Source organism: Microtus pennsylvanicus, chromosome 1 (genome assembly GCF_037038515.1).
Source record: "Microtus pennsylvanicus isolate mMicPen1 chromosome 1, mMicPen1.hap1, whole genome shotgun sequence".
Taxonomy (NCBI): Eukaryota; Metazoa; Chordata; class Mammalia; order Rodentia; family Cricetidae; genus Microtus; species Microtus pennsylvanicus.
Genome location: NC_134579.1, coordinates 3,326,353 through 3,343,286, shown reverse-complemented (window position 1 = coordinate 3,343,286; position 16,934 = coordinate 3,326,353). Strand labels below are relative to the sequence as shown.

General features: G+C 37.5%; 2 protein-coding genes across 4 annotated transcripts in view; one reads left to right on the top strand and one right to left on the bottom strand.

The window, feature by feature from the left end:
- Arl13b (ARF like GTPase 13B) overlaps positions 1-16,934 on the top strand; it is a 60,722-nt gene that overhangs the window by 18,456 nt on the left and 25,332 nt on the right. For all 3 annotated transcript variants that reach the window (XM_075950842.1, XM_075951018.1, XM_075950932.1), the window contains exon 3: positions 377-626. In XM_075950842.1, the coding sequence (XP_075806957.1) occupies positions 377-626 (250 nt within the window). The remainder of the gene's footprint in view (positions 1-376; positions 627-16,934) is intronic.
- Stx19 (syntaxin 19) lies at positions 6,522-16,693 on the bottom strand. The gene is made up of 2 exons (XM_075951123.1): positions 16,567-16,693; positions 6,522-7,464 (listed from the first exon to the last, which is right to left on the bottom strand). The coding sequence occupies exon 2, from the start codon at positions 7,449-7,451 to the stop codon at positions 6,570-6,572; it is 882 nt and encodes a 293-aa protein (XP_075807238.1). The 5' UTR covers positions 7,452-7,464; positions 16,567-16,693; the 3' UTR covers positions 6,522-6,569.

The following is a 16,934-nucleotide window of genomic DNA, read 5'->3' as shown; positions in this document are numbered from 1 at the left end:
GTACATGAATGCATTAAATCTCAGCACTCAGGAGGCAGTCAGTTCTCTGCGTTCAAGGCCAGTCTGGTCTACTGAGTGAATTCCACAACAGCCAGTGATACACAGAGAAACTCTGTCTTGAAAAACAACAACAACAAAATACAAATAAAAAACCAAAAACAAATTCCTATCTGTGTATAGTGAAAATACTAGCTGGATATTTACATTATTAACCCCTCTCTCACACACGTGAGTTTCAAAGTCGTATTTATGGCATCAGCAAGTGATTTTTCCATTTTGTAATGACAAATGCATGATACTTGTTATATAATTTATGTTGTAGAGGTAAACTGATATTAAAGTCTAAAGATTCCTCTTTTTGTATCATTTGAAACAGAGCATCCTGAAGACGTAGCTCCCACTGTTGGATTTTCTAAAATCGACCTTAGACAAGGAAAGTTTGAAGTTACCATCTTTGACTTGGGAGGTGGAAAAAGAATACGGGGAATTTGGAAGAATTATTACGCTGAGTCCTATGGGGTAATATTTGTTGTGGATTCCAGTGATGAAGAGAGAATGGAAGAGACAAAAGAGACAATGTCAGAAGTGCTAAGACATCCTAGGATATCAGGAAAGCCTATACTGGTGTAAGTAATGGCGCATTAGCAAGAGATGTTTGTCTCTTACAGAATATTGAATAACCAAGGTAGCCATCTATTAGTATAATAAATGTGTGCAATTACCTGTCAGTTGTAATGTTATATTGCTTTTGAGAGTGATTAAAGAACTTACTCAGTGTTATGAGCAAGCTTACTAATAGGATTTCTTGAAAAATTAAATATGAACTCTTGTTTTATTTGATGGCCTGCTTTGTATTAAATTTTGCATCTTAAACAAAGTTGTAGGATATGTTTCATTTCCCCACCCCCAGGTAGACCACCTTGGCATACTAGGCAAATGCTCTGAGCATTCGCGGCCAGTGAGCTGCAACCTCAACACTTTTTCCAGACAAGATTTTTGCCGTGTAGCTTTGGTTGAACTTGAACTCTAGATCCTCCTGCCTCAGCATTGTGAGTTGTTCCATCACAGCTAGCTTCCTCTCTTAACTTATATTTTGTCGTTGTCTTTTTTAATTTGCTTTCTTTTGGGATTGTTTTCTTTAAGACAGGACCTCAGATAGCTCAGGCTGTACTTGAGGTTGTTATGTAGCCAAGGATGACCTTAAACTTCATATCCATCACCTCTACCTTCCAAGTGCTGGGATTACAGGTGTGAACTACCTTGATCAGATCAACCCATAGCCTGTGCAGGCTCAGCAGGCACTCTCCCAACTAACTGAGATACCTCCTCACAGCTCTTCTTTTCTCGGTAGTGTACTTTCTGAAAGTTGCTTGAATGGTTCCTTCTGTAATGACACTTTAATTTCTCAATCTGAGACTCCATTTTTCCCTGTTGCACGTATGAGTATGACTAGCTTTATTCTCCCAGTCATATGCTTATAGCATTTTGTTCTTAAGCTGGAATATTTGTAGAAGACATTGAAAAATAGTCATAGCCTTTATACACAATAAACACCAGATGGTGCTGTAACATGAGACAGAGCAAAGTTTAAGCAGTTTGCTTCTCAATTGTTGACATTACTTCTCAAGTGGAAGTTATGAGCTTTGCCACTGCCTTTTTGTTGCTTTGCCCCCCTTCTTGTAATTCATTATTAAGGAATGAAAATAATCCACTCATTGTAGTTAAATTAGGGAAAATGTAGAGGAGTTTTGTCCCTGTTCATCTCAATAGCAGAGGAAGCTTTCTTTTGGGGGGGGCGGGTTTGGGGGTTTTTTGAGACCAGGTTTCTCAGTAGCTTTGGAGCCTGTCCCAGAACTAGCTCTTGTAGACCGGGCTGGCCTCGAACTCAGAGATTTGCTTGCCTCTGCCTCCCAAGTGCTGGGATTAAAAGCTTGTGCCACTACCACCTGGCCATGCGGATGAAGATTTTTAAACAAGTCTGTTTGAAACTTTGATTATAAAAGTTGAAACTTTATTGGATTATTTTTTGGTAAAGGTTATGTTTTTAAACTTTTAAGTATTTTATTAATGAAGTTACTTCATCTATAGACTCGAGTCTCACTTTTATTTAATCAGAAGTAAAATTTTAATAGAAGTATATATGAAAGGTGACCTTTGCTGAGCCCTACAGGCTGAAATAGTCTTTGAAAATATTTAAACAGTGACTTCCTGGTTTCTGAAGAAAAATTAAAATATTAACCACTATTTGCTATCAATAGAGTAGTTCTTATCTTTTTAACCAAGTAGTCATTTATTTATTTTTCTTGATATTTTCTTTTGTGTATATATGCATCTATGCCTATATTAATTCAACAAATACTGAATACCTACTACATGTTGAATTAATGTTCAAGGCACTATTTGATTTCCTATTAAGTAAGTGGAACTGTAAGTTTTATCCTGTAACTTAATATATTGAAATTTTCATTATCTGCAGTTGATAGCAATGTTCTAGGAAGATTGGTGCCATTTATAGACTTTCTCTTTCTTGTGTAGTCTTGACAGTTGTCCTTAGAGAGATAATAAATCACTCTGCCTATTACCTTTTTGAAGTCCAGTCGAGTTATCTAATATTTTCATCCAGAATATCTCTGAAGCCACCAACAAAAATTTCTTTTCAGGATACTAAAAATTCAACCTATGCTAGTCCAGTTTAGCTATTAGAATAGTGATGCATCTTACCATATAGTGATAGGTCTTTATTGTGGACCCCCAAATCACATAACCAGGAATTATTTAACACAAGTCTGATTGCCTTGATCAGCTTCCTCCTCCAAGTCCACTACACACTGAAGCTACAGTTCCATAGTTGGGAGCTGAGCTGCTGTGGAACCTCTCGAGGCTGCCATCTCCATTTGCTTACACTGTGGACTTGCACTCCGGCCTTGGTCACCGTATGCTGCACGCTGCTTCCACTCTCACACTCTTTAAAGCTCATGAAGAACAGATACTTGACAGTGTTGCTACGTAGGCATCAACACGTTGCCATGGACCTCCTGCTTTACTGTTTTCACCCCAGACCTTCAGTATTTTGAGGGTGAGACCTTTGGAATCAGACAGCCCTCAGGAGATGCCCTTTCCCTCCTCCCCTACTGTTGTTTCCCTTCTTCCTCTTCCTTCTTTTGTTTCCTTGAGACAAGGTCTCACACTATAGCCCAGGCTGAAGTGGAAGTCCCAGTAACCTTCCAGCCCAAGCTAGGGATTACAGGTGTGCAACTACCACACGGTCAGGAGAGTTACCGATTCTCTCTATGACTCTGCTTGTAAATGAGCAAGCGTGTGCCTGCCTGTGCCGACATGTGGATTCAGATAATGAAAGAGTGTTCCTACTGTTCTGGAAATGGATTGGAATATTATTGCTGATGGTACAGTGCTTCAAACTGTTAGATGAATTCAAACCACTTAAACCAACTTAGTGGTGTTAACATGCACCCAAGAGACTTTAATTGTTCTTTTTTAAAATTTGTTATTTTTGACTTCTGTTTCCAGAGCCAGCAGATTTCTGATGTTGTTCCATCAACTCTTTCAATAATTAGTTTTTTCTTTCAGATAGTTATACTAAGAAAAAGATTGATGCTTTTACTTTGTATTAAGTGTGGAATAAAGTATACAAAATATTTAATTATTGATTAAATATATTGTCCTTGTTGCTTAGGTTAGGTTAATACTAAGCAATTGAGGATATAAACATAAGGTATTATTTGCCATAGCTATGATATGGCATTAGCCTAGGTGGAAATCAACACAGAAGCAACGTAAAAGAACAAAATCAAGTCATTTGTAAGAAAATGGAAGCAAGTAGGTTTACAAGGTTAAGTGAAATTATCCAGAGAGAGAAAGACAAATGTAACATTTTTTTCTCTTCTATATAGAATGTAGAATCTATGGAGGCTGGAGGGAGGCAAACTTGAGAGTAGAAAGCAGCTACCAGAGAAGAGTGTGAGAGACAGAAGAAGGTGGATAAGACAAAGCACAATAATGCACGTGCAGGAATGCCGTGTTTGAACCCATTAATATGTATAACTCATTATGATAAAGAATGTAGCAATGAAACAGAATATTATTAACGGCTTTTCAACAAGTCTGGGCTTCAGTCTTACTTTATCAGCATGATAAAATACTAACAGAACTTTTTGTACATCCATCTGGGCATAATTGAACGAATGCATACTAAATAGTTCTTAATAATCTAGTTTTCATGATAAATAATTTAAGAACAGCTGTAACCAAGTATACGTAAAGCTCTAAATAGAAACTTAAAAGGAACGGTGGAGGTGATAACTGTAATTATCCAGTCAGCTTTGGAGTTTTTCATCAGTCTTCTAGAGTCTTTTTCATAATGCTACTTTAAGCATTTGAAGCTGGGACACGTGAAACATCTTTTCCCATAGTGATACTTGGTAACTGACAGGATAAAAAGAAAATCAATTTACATTTTTTAACTAAAATTACTTCTAACATGGTGTAACATGGCAATTTAATCCTTTCAAGTTCCCCAGCTTTCCCAGCACACACTTCTTGCATCGCACAGGTGTGGGAGAGCCACCACCCTGAGCAGACAGGGATCGTCGCTTTCTCTGCCAGCATTCAAGCTGCAGAGCATGGCGAGGTTAAAAACGCATGTGTGTCCTGGCAGAGATCACATGAAAGTTATCCCAATACGTTCAGTTGGGCCTGCATGCCCCCTGGTTATTCTCCTGCCATTTTCTAGGATGACTCAATCCTTCCCTCTGACCTGATTGTTTCATTCATCCTCTTGCCCCCTTAACTCTGCTCCTCTCAATTGATAACTTTGTCTTAAGGGTCTTTAAGGAAATTGTCACAGATGAATTCTCTCACTTTGTTTTTTTTCACCGCTCTGGCCAAGAGTTTAAACAGAACCCTCCAGTAAGGAGTCAGTCCTGAAGAGAGGTGAAGGGCTCACTCAAGGGCATCTGATACACGAAACACAGAGCACTGTGCTGAAGACAGTGACCCAGAGGAGGAGCTCACTCCAGATATTGCAAAGAGAAGGAACACTGCAAACACAAGGGTTGAATTGGGGGCTAATGAAGATGCCATGGGTTGGAGCAGAAACACAGCCTTCCATATTATAAGGAGGGGAGACGGTGTACAAGGGAAATGAGATAACTGAGTAAATTTGAGAAAAGTACTCTTAGAGACCTATGGATATTGTTTGGTCTTGCACAGGAAATCAATTGGAAATTCACATGCTAACACAGAAGCAAGTAACAAACAGATCTAGAAGATGGTGTTAAGCTCCAGCAGACACTTAAGTAAGGGTGAGGAGATGCCACAGGTCATCAGGATACCCTTGCTAGGGTGACTAGTCAGGGAAGGACTTTCTCAAAGGCAAGTATTTTATATCTTTGTTTGACAACAGTGGCAAATATTTACTGGAGAGAAATATTACTTCATAATAGCAATAGAAACAAAACAAAAATGTCACAAAGATGGCCATGGTGCTTTCATATATAGGGAATGGTAAGAGTTTTCCACTAACTAAAAACTGTATAAATGATTGAAGACACATCATATCTTCGAGGAGGAAGACTAAATATCTTTATGTTGTCTGCCGTCCACCCACCCACAAGAGACAACATTCCAGTGAAAATACAATTGGTGATAGTAAGAACAGGTTTACTTTAGGCATAAGAAACAAAAGAGTATAGAACCTCTAGAGTGACCTGCTCCATTACAGAAAAGAACAGTGCAGCTGGGGCAAAATAAAAGACAAGGTTTAAAGAAAAAGATCAGAATGGGCTCAGTGGTGCATTCCTGTGTCATCCAAGCTCCCTGGAGGCTGTCAGGAGGATCATCTCAAAGTCGAAGACTGCTTAGGACTCGGCATTAATTCATACTTCATCACAAAGTGATGTCACATGTTCTAGAACACAGTTGCCTTTACTTTGACTTTGTCAAGCCTCTAATCTGTATTGTATTCAGTTTTTTTTGTCCATTTCCAAGTTCATAAAAACAGTCTTACCTCACTGTAAGTCTTATGCTTGACAGTCACCATTGTTAAGCATAGACAGATTCTTCATCAAGTCTATGAGTGGGTTTTTCCAGGACGTAATGATCATCAAGTTTACTCATCTATCTGAGGATAAAGACTTACTAGGCATTTTAGCTTCATTTTGATGGTCCTTGGCATCTGTTGAGACTTTGTTTTATACAACTCTTAATTACCAAAATATTCTCAACTAAGCCAGATTAGTAGTTACCACTTGTTTGAATACTCATCTTAAGACTACAGAAATTAACAGTAGAACTCAATATTTTTCTAGAAATGTAAAATCTTTCAATTTAACTTTTTATAGTTAACCTGGAAATTTTAAGAAAAATGCTTATCTTGTGTCACTGGCTTCAGCATTTCTTAACTTTAAAAGGCAAATGTTAAAGGGGAAAATGAGCTGTTAGCAGTGATAGAATGTATGGGACTGGACTCATTAAATAAAGACAATCAAAACACGGCTCTGAAATGTGGAAACCTTACTTCTAACCCCTGAGAAGCTTCTAAAATAGTATCTTTATTTGGAGCCACAGCACGGGCAGCAGCAACAGCACAGGGCCCTGCAGGGGTTTCTTCTTTTGTATTTGACAGCGAGTCCAAATTTCTCTTTGGTATTGATAACGTAATCTTTTGTGCTGGCCACCATTACTTCGATGTTGTTGATGCTTTCTCCTTGTTCCTCTACCAGAAGAGAGATCTGAATGAAAAGGTCCCGGAGGTCCTTCACTTGGTTCTCCAGACTCACAAGCTCTTTGTGTCTCTGTTCAATCTCTGAGAGCTGTGCTTTCGTGATGCTGGTTTCTGTGAGTAAGCTTTCGTTGAAAACTTCCCATTTTCCATGCTGAAGCATGTCATTCACTTCTTCTTCAGACACTTCCTTTCCAGCTACTTCAAGCTGACGGACAATGAATGTCTTGCACTTCTCTTGCTTTGAAGCTATTGTTTCATTGTATAGAAACATGCTTTGCTGAAAGTGGCGGAACATGGCGGCATACTGAGACTGAAGTATCCTTGTAACCACTGATGACGGACCGTTTTCAACCTCTGACTTTTTTACTTCTTTGACTAAGTCACCCAGTGCTCTGTTAATGTGTTCTGCTTGGATTTTGATCTCCTTTGCAATGGTCGAGTCTCGTTTAAGTAGGCTAAACCTTCTCATGGAAGCCACCAGACTTTTCTGTTGCTGTCCAAACCTTTGAACATCCTCAGCAAAGCTGTTAATAGTCTCCTGCAGTTTCTGGATCTCATGTAGGTGTCTCTCAGCTACTGGCTCTCTCTCATAAATAACAGCTTGCTGGACAAGCTCCCCTTGTTCCTCTGCTTCTGGAAACACCCGACTATCCTGAGAGAGTTCGATTTCCTTGGTTTTCTGTTTTAATTCTTGAAGTCGGTCTTTCATCTTCCCTTTACTCCTAAAAAACAAAAATAATGAAATTGAGCAAAGAAGAAGTTGCTGTTTTTCCCCACTAGCTGTTGCTGTGAGATGTGTCTCTTAGCAAAAATTCTATTTTCTAATAGGAAATTTTAGAAATCGAGGAACATCAACAAGGCATGATGGCTCTTGCCTATAATCCCTGTAGCAAGACTGAGGTAAGAGTATAGCAAATTCGAGGCTATCCTAGGCCACAGGTGGAATTTGAGGCCACCCTGAACTATAGAGTAACAACTAAGGAAGAAAAGAAGAAGAATCAAAAATAATGTCCTCATAGAGAGTACCAAAAAATAATAAGTAGAGGAAGTAATGCAAGATAATTTAGGAATGACTTTGTATGGTTGCCCCTGCTGTGCATCTCATATATTTGAGTATACTCACGGAGAAAGCAGCGCGGAGGATACAGTTGAACCTCAGATAAACTCATCCATATCATTATTCTATCCACAACATGATTTTCTACTACCAATGTTTGACTGTACTTTAACGTTAGGGTTGTCCTTTAGCCTCTTAAAAATACCATTATTATAGATCTCCTTCCCTTACGTCATATTTAAAGTGGACGTTTTCTGGGACTGGAGAGATGGTTCAGCAGTTGGGAGCACATGCTGCTCTTGTAGAGGACTGCAGCTCCTTTCCCAGCATGCACATGGCAGTTCAACAACCATATGTAACTCCACTTTTAGGAGATCTGAAACCCTTTCCTCGTTCCTGTGGGGACCAAGTGTACATGTGATACACATATGTGCATTCAGGCAAGACACTTAAAAATCTTTAAATACATACTCACTTTTTAAGATATGCATAATTCAATTAAAACTAACAATGTCAGAATAAACTCAATGTGGATTTAAAGCAATATATATGTATGTATATAAGTAAAATGAGGTTTTGAGTTAGCATATTTTATATGATCTTGTTTTCTCATCTTTTGCGTGTATGAAAATATTGTTGCTTTGACTATGCAGACTTCTCATTCTGTCAGTTGTTTCCAAGGATCCAAAACTCCCAGGACAAAATGTATAGGAATTCGTATTATGATAATTTTTAGATACTTGGGAATATGTTTATATGCATTCTTATCTGAGAATGCTGATGTTACTTACATTTTTACCTAGTGCTCCTAATTGTCCATGACATCAAATAAAAGCTGTTGTTAATAAACCATTATTTCCTTAATCCTTGAGTGTGTAAGGCACTTAATGCCTTTTGTAGTTTTGAAAAGGTTGAGTGGCAATATAAACAGATCACTGCTCTCTAGACGTTTTTTAAATATTGAATAGAGAAAGGTCTGGTAGAATGTGGTAGTGTGAGACTCAATGATTGGCATATTTCTACAGTTTTTTAAGTTAATGATTTGAATCTTCAATACACATACATATAGTTATCAGATATATTCGTGATGCTTAGTGTAGTATTGTCTTTAGTCTCCTCAAGTTATACTGAGATTCAGAGACTAAAGTAACATCAAGGAAATGCTAAATGTAAAAGTATTAAAGTAGACTTAACGGGAAAGAATGTGAAATATCAAGTACTGAGGAAACTTCTTCACATCTGTAAAATAGAAGACTTTGTTTCACAGCCATTAACTATGGCAAAGTATTAGATTTCAATCATGCTTTTAATCTGAGCCACCAGAATAACAAGCACCAGGATAATAGGCTAAGAAAGATACATGTGTCACTTATAGCCTGTACAGACACTGCCTGGAAAACAGTGGACACATTCTGGGTCTCCAGTGGGACCAACTAACAAGGATGTTGTTTATGATGAGTTATGATGGTAACTCATAAATTAGAAATTCCCAAAAGAACATAGAAGGAGAAGACTAGAAAACCATATGAAGTGGAGAATAATTGAAATAAATTTAAGTCATTGTAAGAGATCTCTTTTACAATTATTTTCTGAAATGTGAAAATCTTTGTATACAACATGGTTAGACATAGCATTGTTCTAAAGCTTATTGAGGGGAATTATATGGGAGGCGTATTAATGCAGATAAAGGAGATTTTGTAAGCATATGGAACTGTCCTGAGGTGAACTAGTTTATGAAGTTATAAAGAAATGCATAAGATCGTCTTATGTCTTAACCGACAATCAGGCAAGGCCATTGTGGAATATTACTGTAACTATGTAAAGGTGTGTTGCATTTGTTTAACTATGAAAGATGTGTTACTGTTTTACCTTGCCTGCCTAAGACACCTTATTGGTCTAATAAAAAACTGAATAACTAATAAGTGGGGCTGGTGGGCAGAGAGAATAAGTAGGAGGAGGAATCTAGGCTCCAGAGAGAAGAGAAAAGAGAGAATGAGGGAGAAAGAGAGGGAAAAGAGCAGGGCCATTTATCCAGGTACCCACCAGCAAGCTATACATGCAGTTAAGACATACGGAATGAAAGAAAGGTAAAATACTCCAAGGCAAAATATAGATGAAAAGAAACAAGTTAATTTAAATTGTAAGAGCTAGTGGGACAAGCATTAGATACGGCTGAGTATTCATAACTAATAAGTTTGTGTATCAAGATTTGGGAGCTGGTTCGTGGCCCAAAAGAAAGCCTGCTACACAAGGACTTTAAGGAGATATTTGGGTTATGAGTTCTAAATATTGAGAAGTTAGACAAGGTGAATATAAATATTGGTGAAGAGACAAGGAGTATAGAGTCTCTATAGGAGATAAAAATACCATACCAATGTAAAACTGATGTACTTAAAAAATATTTGTTTCTAATTATGTGTAAGTGTGTGTGTGTGTGTGTGTGTGTGTGTGTGTGTGTGTGTTTGAATGGAGGCTCGCATATGAGTAGAGGTGCCTATCGAGGCCAGAGGTGTTGGATGCCGCGGAGCTGGAGTTAAAGGTGACTGTGGGATGCCTGATGCAGGTGCTAAGAATGGAACTCTCGTTCTCTGCAGGGATGGTGCATGGTGTTAACTGCCGAACCATCTCTCCAGCCTGAGGCTGTTGTACATTCAGGACAAAATTAACGCCTGTGTAGATAGAAGCTAGGAGAAGGAAAATTAGCAGGGGAAATAAATCAGCCAGGTAGATAGGAAGCAGATGGGAGTTGAGTTGTATGCGGGATAAGGTGTGTGAGTTTATCATAGACGCAGCAGGAAACACATGAAGAGCAAATGTGGCATTGCCGTGAGTTTTGCATTCCAACGCTTGTTTTAACTTGTTTTGTATAGAATTGTTTCCCAGGGTCGCAGAATGGTTCGTGAGAGAGTTGAATAATAAAAACAGAGACAGCATACATGGTAATCATTAGAACATGTTTTTGAAGGTAGAAGCAATATGACTACAGCCACAGCTGACAAAATTAGTTTTTGAGACAGTGTCCAAAAAGTGTTTGACCTTTTATCCCTGGTTCATTCTTTCCCACCCTCCCATAAGCTCCTGGCTTTTCATCTCCCCTACCTCTGAATATTGGGATACTTATAAAGTGAATATTGTCCACCATTATTTTTAATAATGGTACTAAATACTGTTGATTCCATTGGTTCTCCAGTCTGGATTCCTCTTAAAACCCCTGTCTGCTTGCTTAGTCCCATTAGGGTGTGTACATCTGAAATGATTGTTCGCTGTCTCCGTGCCCAGATTGTTCTAGCTCAGTCAGTGGCGCTCTGTTCTTTCAGTGACTCCAATCCAAAAGCTTGAGTCATTCTTGAGTGGTTTTTTTTCAATATTTTATACCTTAGCTCATTTCCAAACAACAATAAGACTTCTCAGCCTTTCTTCCTTAGTGTGCTTGGAGCCAGCCACCTCTTCCAGTCTGGTCCAAGACATTAGTATTTCACTTGGGTCACTGTCATAGTCTCCTGAGTGTCGTTTCCTCTTTGACATCCTCTCACGCTCATCTTACCTCACTACAAATTTCAGTTAAACTCTACTACTGTGCCTGAAACTCCCCTTTGGTGACTCTTAGCGGAAAAGGCAGAACCCAGAAGTAGAAGGGAAGGAGTATTTAGGCACACAGCAAGTGGATTCTTCTTACCTATCCTCTTCATTCTGTTTTCAACTTTCCTTGTGAGGAGTAATTTCTCTACCTTCTGATAAAGAAGTGAACAGCAATAATTTTCTATAATACATGTAGAAAACTTGTAAAATGAAAATTAGTCACAGAGGAATATAAGATTAGATATTATTTTAGGAATGTAACTATGGATCTGTGTATCATGCATATCTTCAAGAAATATTTCTTACCCCTTTTCCATGTGTCTAGGAAATAAAACAGAATGAATATATTGAATAATATTCAGACTGTTATTATTGATGTCCTCTATTAAAATGAAAACAGTAGTTTTGATGAGAAAAGATTTCAATACTAAAGCAATTAATTGTAGGTAAAAGATTTTGTAAGCCAGGCGGTGGTGGCGCACGCCTTTAATCCCAGCACTTGGGAGGCAAAGGCAGGCGGATCTCTGTGAGTTCGAGACCAGCCTGGTCTACAAGAGCTAGTTCCAGGACAGGCTCCAAAAACCACAGAGAAACCCTGTCTCGAAAAACCAAAAAAAAAAAAAAAAAAAAAAAAAAACCCAAAAAACAAAAACAAAAAAAACCCCAAGATTTTGTAACTCATTTTTGTAGTTTTCCTTTTATTATGTAATTAGTGGTGTAGTGTTGTTCATATGTGCATGCTTTTGTGTGTGTGTGTGTGTGTGTGTGTGTGTGTGTGAGTGTGTGTGTGTGTCCTGTATGTGTCATAGCCCATGTGTGGAGGTTAGAGGACAAGTTCTGGAGCTGGGAGTTGTTTCCCTCTTTCTACTTCGTGCATTACAAGGAGCTGAACTCAGGTCATTATTAACAGCAGTCACCTTTGCTTGTTAGCCATCTTACCAGCACTGGCTGTTGGATTTTTGAGACAGGTCTTGCTATTTCATCCAGACTGTCTTTGAACTCATAATCCTTTTTGCTTCTTCTTCCAAGCACTGAGGTTATAGATATGTATCAGCAGTTTCCCGTCTTTAATTATACTAATCAAGTTATGTCATATAGTCTATGTAATTATGGATTATAATTAATGACAGTTAATTAGAGTCAATATAACCCTTAATGCAATTTTTAAGAGTCTAAATCCTTAATTTCAAATTTTCAGAGTTACAGTGAAAAGATTATTAGCTTTGTAATAAATTTAATTATAATTCCTTGCACAATTTAAATTTCATTTGTAAACAATTATACATAATTTTGTTTTGCCCAATAAGATATGGCACTGCAATGACTATTCCAAGCTTTGCGTTGAAGTTCGGAATGATTTTTGTTCACATTCATGTCTGTGTGTGTTCACAAGGGTTCTGGTCTCCAACTTGCTTACATGGAGATGTCACTTCCACCTTTATGACTGTGGCCGTCTCCATATCTAGTCAAGTCCTGGGCTGTTTTAGTAGGTGCAGAGGGGTGTGCAAATGCACATGTGTACATTCATGAATATGCCAAAATACAAGTAAATACTCGAACATTTCTTTCTTTAGATCACTGTGTTACTGATTTGAAAATGCAAACATGTAAATAGAATTAGGCTTCTCTTTGCTGCTGTATACAAGGGCATGCATATAAAGTAGATGAGTTTATGTGGTTAGCTATAATGTATATATGGTGTGCATCATTTTTGATGACTACTATATTGCCAGTTTATTTCTTTGGAATATTTAACATATTTATGCTAAAGTTTCTTTTTATTATTGGGTTATTTTTCTTGGTAATAAATTCTTTTCTTTCAAGTGGCCATTAATGTCTAGCTACTGTCTTAAAGGTGGACAAGTATATTTATTTTGTCTCTTGAGATATTTTATTATGTGGGAATGCCTTTCTAAGTTACAGATTCAATATAAGGTTGTTTGGTTGTTCCCACTAGAGCCATGGAATTTGTCCACCATTATCTGGGTAGTGTCTGTACAGGCTGTCTTCTGTTTTCCCTAGGTCATCCAGGAAATTCGGTTTCATTTCCTGTAATATCTAAACCCTAAGTCCCAGCCTCTAAGATAGACTATTTTATTCTAGTAGTCCCAGCCTCTAAGATAGACTATTTTATTCTAGTAGTCCCGGCCTCTAAGATAGACTATTTTATTCTAGTAGTCCCAGCCTCTAAGATAGACTATTTTATTCTAGTAGTCCCGGCCTCTAAGATAGACTATTTTATTCTAGTAGTCCCGGCCTCTAAGATAGACTATTTTATTCTAGTAGTCCCGGCCTCTAAGATAGACTATTTTATTCTAGTAGTCCCGGCCTCTAAGATAGACTATTTTATTCTAGTAGTCCCGGCCTCTAAGATAGACTATTTTATTCTAGTAGTCCCGGCCTCTAAGATAGACTATTTTATTCTAGTAGTCCCGGCCTCTAAGATAGACCATTTTATTCTAGTAGTCCCGGCCTCTAAGATAGACTATTTTATTCTAGTAGTCCCGGACTCTAAGATAGACTATTTTATTCTAGTAGTCCCAGCCTCTAAGATAGACTATTTTATTCTAGTAGTCCTCTAAGATAGACTATTTTATTCTAGCAGTCCCAGCCTCTAAGATAGACTATTTTATTCTAGTAGTCCCGGCCTCTAAGATAGACTATTTTATTCTAGTAGTCCCGGCCTCTAAGATAGACTATTTTATTCTAGTAGTCCCAGCCTCTAAGATAGACTATTTTATTCTATTAGTCCCGGCCTCTAAGATAGACTATTTTATTCTAGTAGTCCCGGCCTCTAAGATAGACTATTTTATTCTAGTAGTCCCGGCCTCTAAGATAGACTATTTTATTCTAGTAGTCCCGGCCTCTAAGATAGACTATTTTATTCTAGTAGTCCCAGCCTCTAAGATAGACTATTTTATTCTAGTAGTCCCGGCCTCTAAGATAGACTATTTTATTCTAGTAGTCCCGGCCTCTAAGATAGACTATTTTATTCTAGCAGCCAGTGTAGTTGTGTTTAACTTCTGCTCCTAACTCTGGATGTGTTCGCTCTTCATTTCTAGAGCCTCCTAGATTTTACCATTTTCAAAGCTGTTGGGATAGTTTTAAATTGGTACTTTTAAAGCTAAGTTTATATCAGATATCCTTCCATACTACACACAGAGGGGACCCCTTGTCAGATAACTGCCTACCTTGAGGAAGATATAGGTGGTGACCTTTACCGTGTTATCATATTTATAATCTTCCAATTTTTGTTTGTCCATGTAGAAATTCACTTATTGTAAGTATTCAGGTACACTGAAATGCTGTCTGTGTGCATTTTTTTAGCTGTTGGTACTTATAGCTATATGTACAAATGTTTCCAGTTTAATTTTTCATCCATAAATTAGAACTATGCATAGTAGAATTTAAATTTTGGCTACAGTTTACGTAAGCATACAATAAGAAGTCATTGAGTTGGTTAGGCTAGATGAAATTCATGAGCTCATTATTTTATGCAGTTTTCATAGTGTGGCAGTATTCTGTCTGTAGAAGATAGGATCATCAGTATGGTTAATTTACTACTGCACATTTTTGAATTTGCCATGTGGTTTGAATTTCACCTATAATGTTTACTATACCTGTGAGTTTAAGGATGGTATTTTAGAAAAGAAAAAAATGATGGTTGATACATGCAATAATAACATGTCATAGTTCCTTGTGGGAAAGAGAGAAGTAAATAGGAGTAACTCAAAGGAACTCCCCACACTGTTACAGAGAACGCAGATTCCTAGAGACAGTCGTGAATATGCAATACCCAGAGTCATGGGACAGTGGTGGTGAACACCGTATTAGTAGCACTGTGGGGCTGAAACAGGTGCATCTCTGTGACCTCAAGGCCAGCCTAGGCTACAAGTGAGTTCCAGGACATCCAAGGCTACACAGTGAAACCCTGTCTTGAAAACAAAAATAGCAATAATGATAATAATAATAGTAAATAAAAAGAATAATAAAATTAAAACAAAAATACATGATGGGATACATGTTTAATATGCTTGTGGGTTTTTTAAGTAAATTCTCTGTAGTTACTATGTTAATAAGTACTGCAAGAAATACATTAAGTTCTTGTATATAAAGGCAACTTTCAGCATTTTCTAGCTCAAAGTTAAAAGTGGGAGATCTTACTATATATATTTTCTAAGCTTGAATTAACTGACATTTTCAGTAATGTATTCGTTCAGTATTCTTTCTTTTGATTTGATGTGGATATGTTAGTTGTCTAGTTGAACTAAATAGTAAGATCATAACTTTATTAAGAGTTAGTTGTTGATGGATATTTTTTAACTTTTACTTATCTGATTCAGAGAAGTTGAATAGATATGAAATGGTCTTCATATTAAATTGTAAAGTGCATGCCTTAAAGAGGCATTGTTCGCACATTACATGGCTAACTTCATATCTCCTTTGAAAGTACTTACGAAAGTTATAATGATTTGAAATGAGTATTTATTAAAGTCACATATAGGAATAGCCAGAACTTAGGAAATTCATCACATTTAAATGGCCCCAATTTATATATTAAGTTGACCTAATAACTTGAAAAATCTATGATAAATTTTTAATTTAAGTACTTTGGGCATACTGTCTACAACATTAAAACGCTTGAGTGCTTTGATATTTTATAGTACTTCTTTCCAATGAAACCATTTTAAATTTTCTTCAAATCAGTTTTAGCATATCCTGGGAAATAACAATAGAGAAATTAATATTTTCTGTCAAATTTGGACATAAAGTTCTGTTCAGAATTAAGTGTGAAAGTCCTAAGTCCTGTCTAAAATAAATATAGCATTATTAATTTACTGTGTTTAAAAAAAGATTTTTAGATTTGTTTTTACAGAATCTGCTTCTCTAATGTTTCTAAAATGAGAAGTCGTTTTTTATAGAATTAGAGTAAGGATTTCGTCAAGCTTGGTAACTTGACCTCAATCCTCTTCTGGTCATCATAGCCAGGACAGGACAGCTGCTTGCAGCTCTGTGCAAATCTAAAAAGTAAATTGAAGGACCTGCTGAACCATTCTTTCCTGTCATCTGTACCTGCATTTCAGTTTGTACATATTTCACCTTAAATAGTGCACGCGCGCACGCACGCGCGCGCGCACACACACACACACACACACACACACACACACACACACCCCAATTCACTTACCTTACTGTCTTGTTCTTGTTTTCCCACCCGTGGTGTTAGAGTTCTTAGTCTGAGAGAGAATCCGAGTGCCATGGGGTGTAATGCTCCATCCCGGTGCTTAAATCACTTCTAAGGCACGGGCTTTCTTTATGGTTCTCATACAGTTAATTGAAAGCCAAACAGTGAAGTCAAATACATTGGAGATAAAGTTGTACATTTGCTGTTACTATCAAATGAGGAGCGCGGATTGCTTACTTCACACCTGGAGAATCTGGTTCTGCCTGTTCCTCCCCTGTTCTTTAGATTAAAGGAAGATCATTTTCACTGGAACTCCTTGGTAACAGGAAGTCCTTGTTAAATTGCCCACACAGGGTGAGTGCATTCTCTGT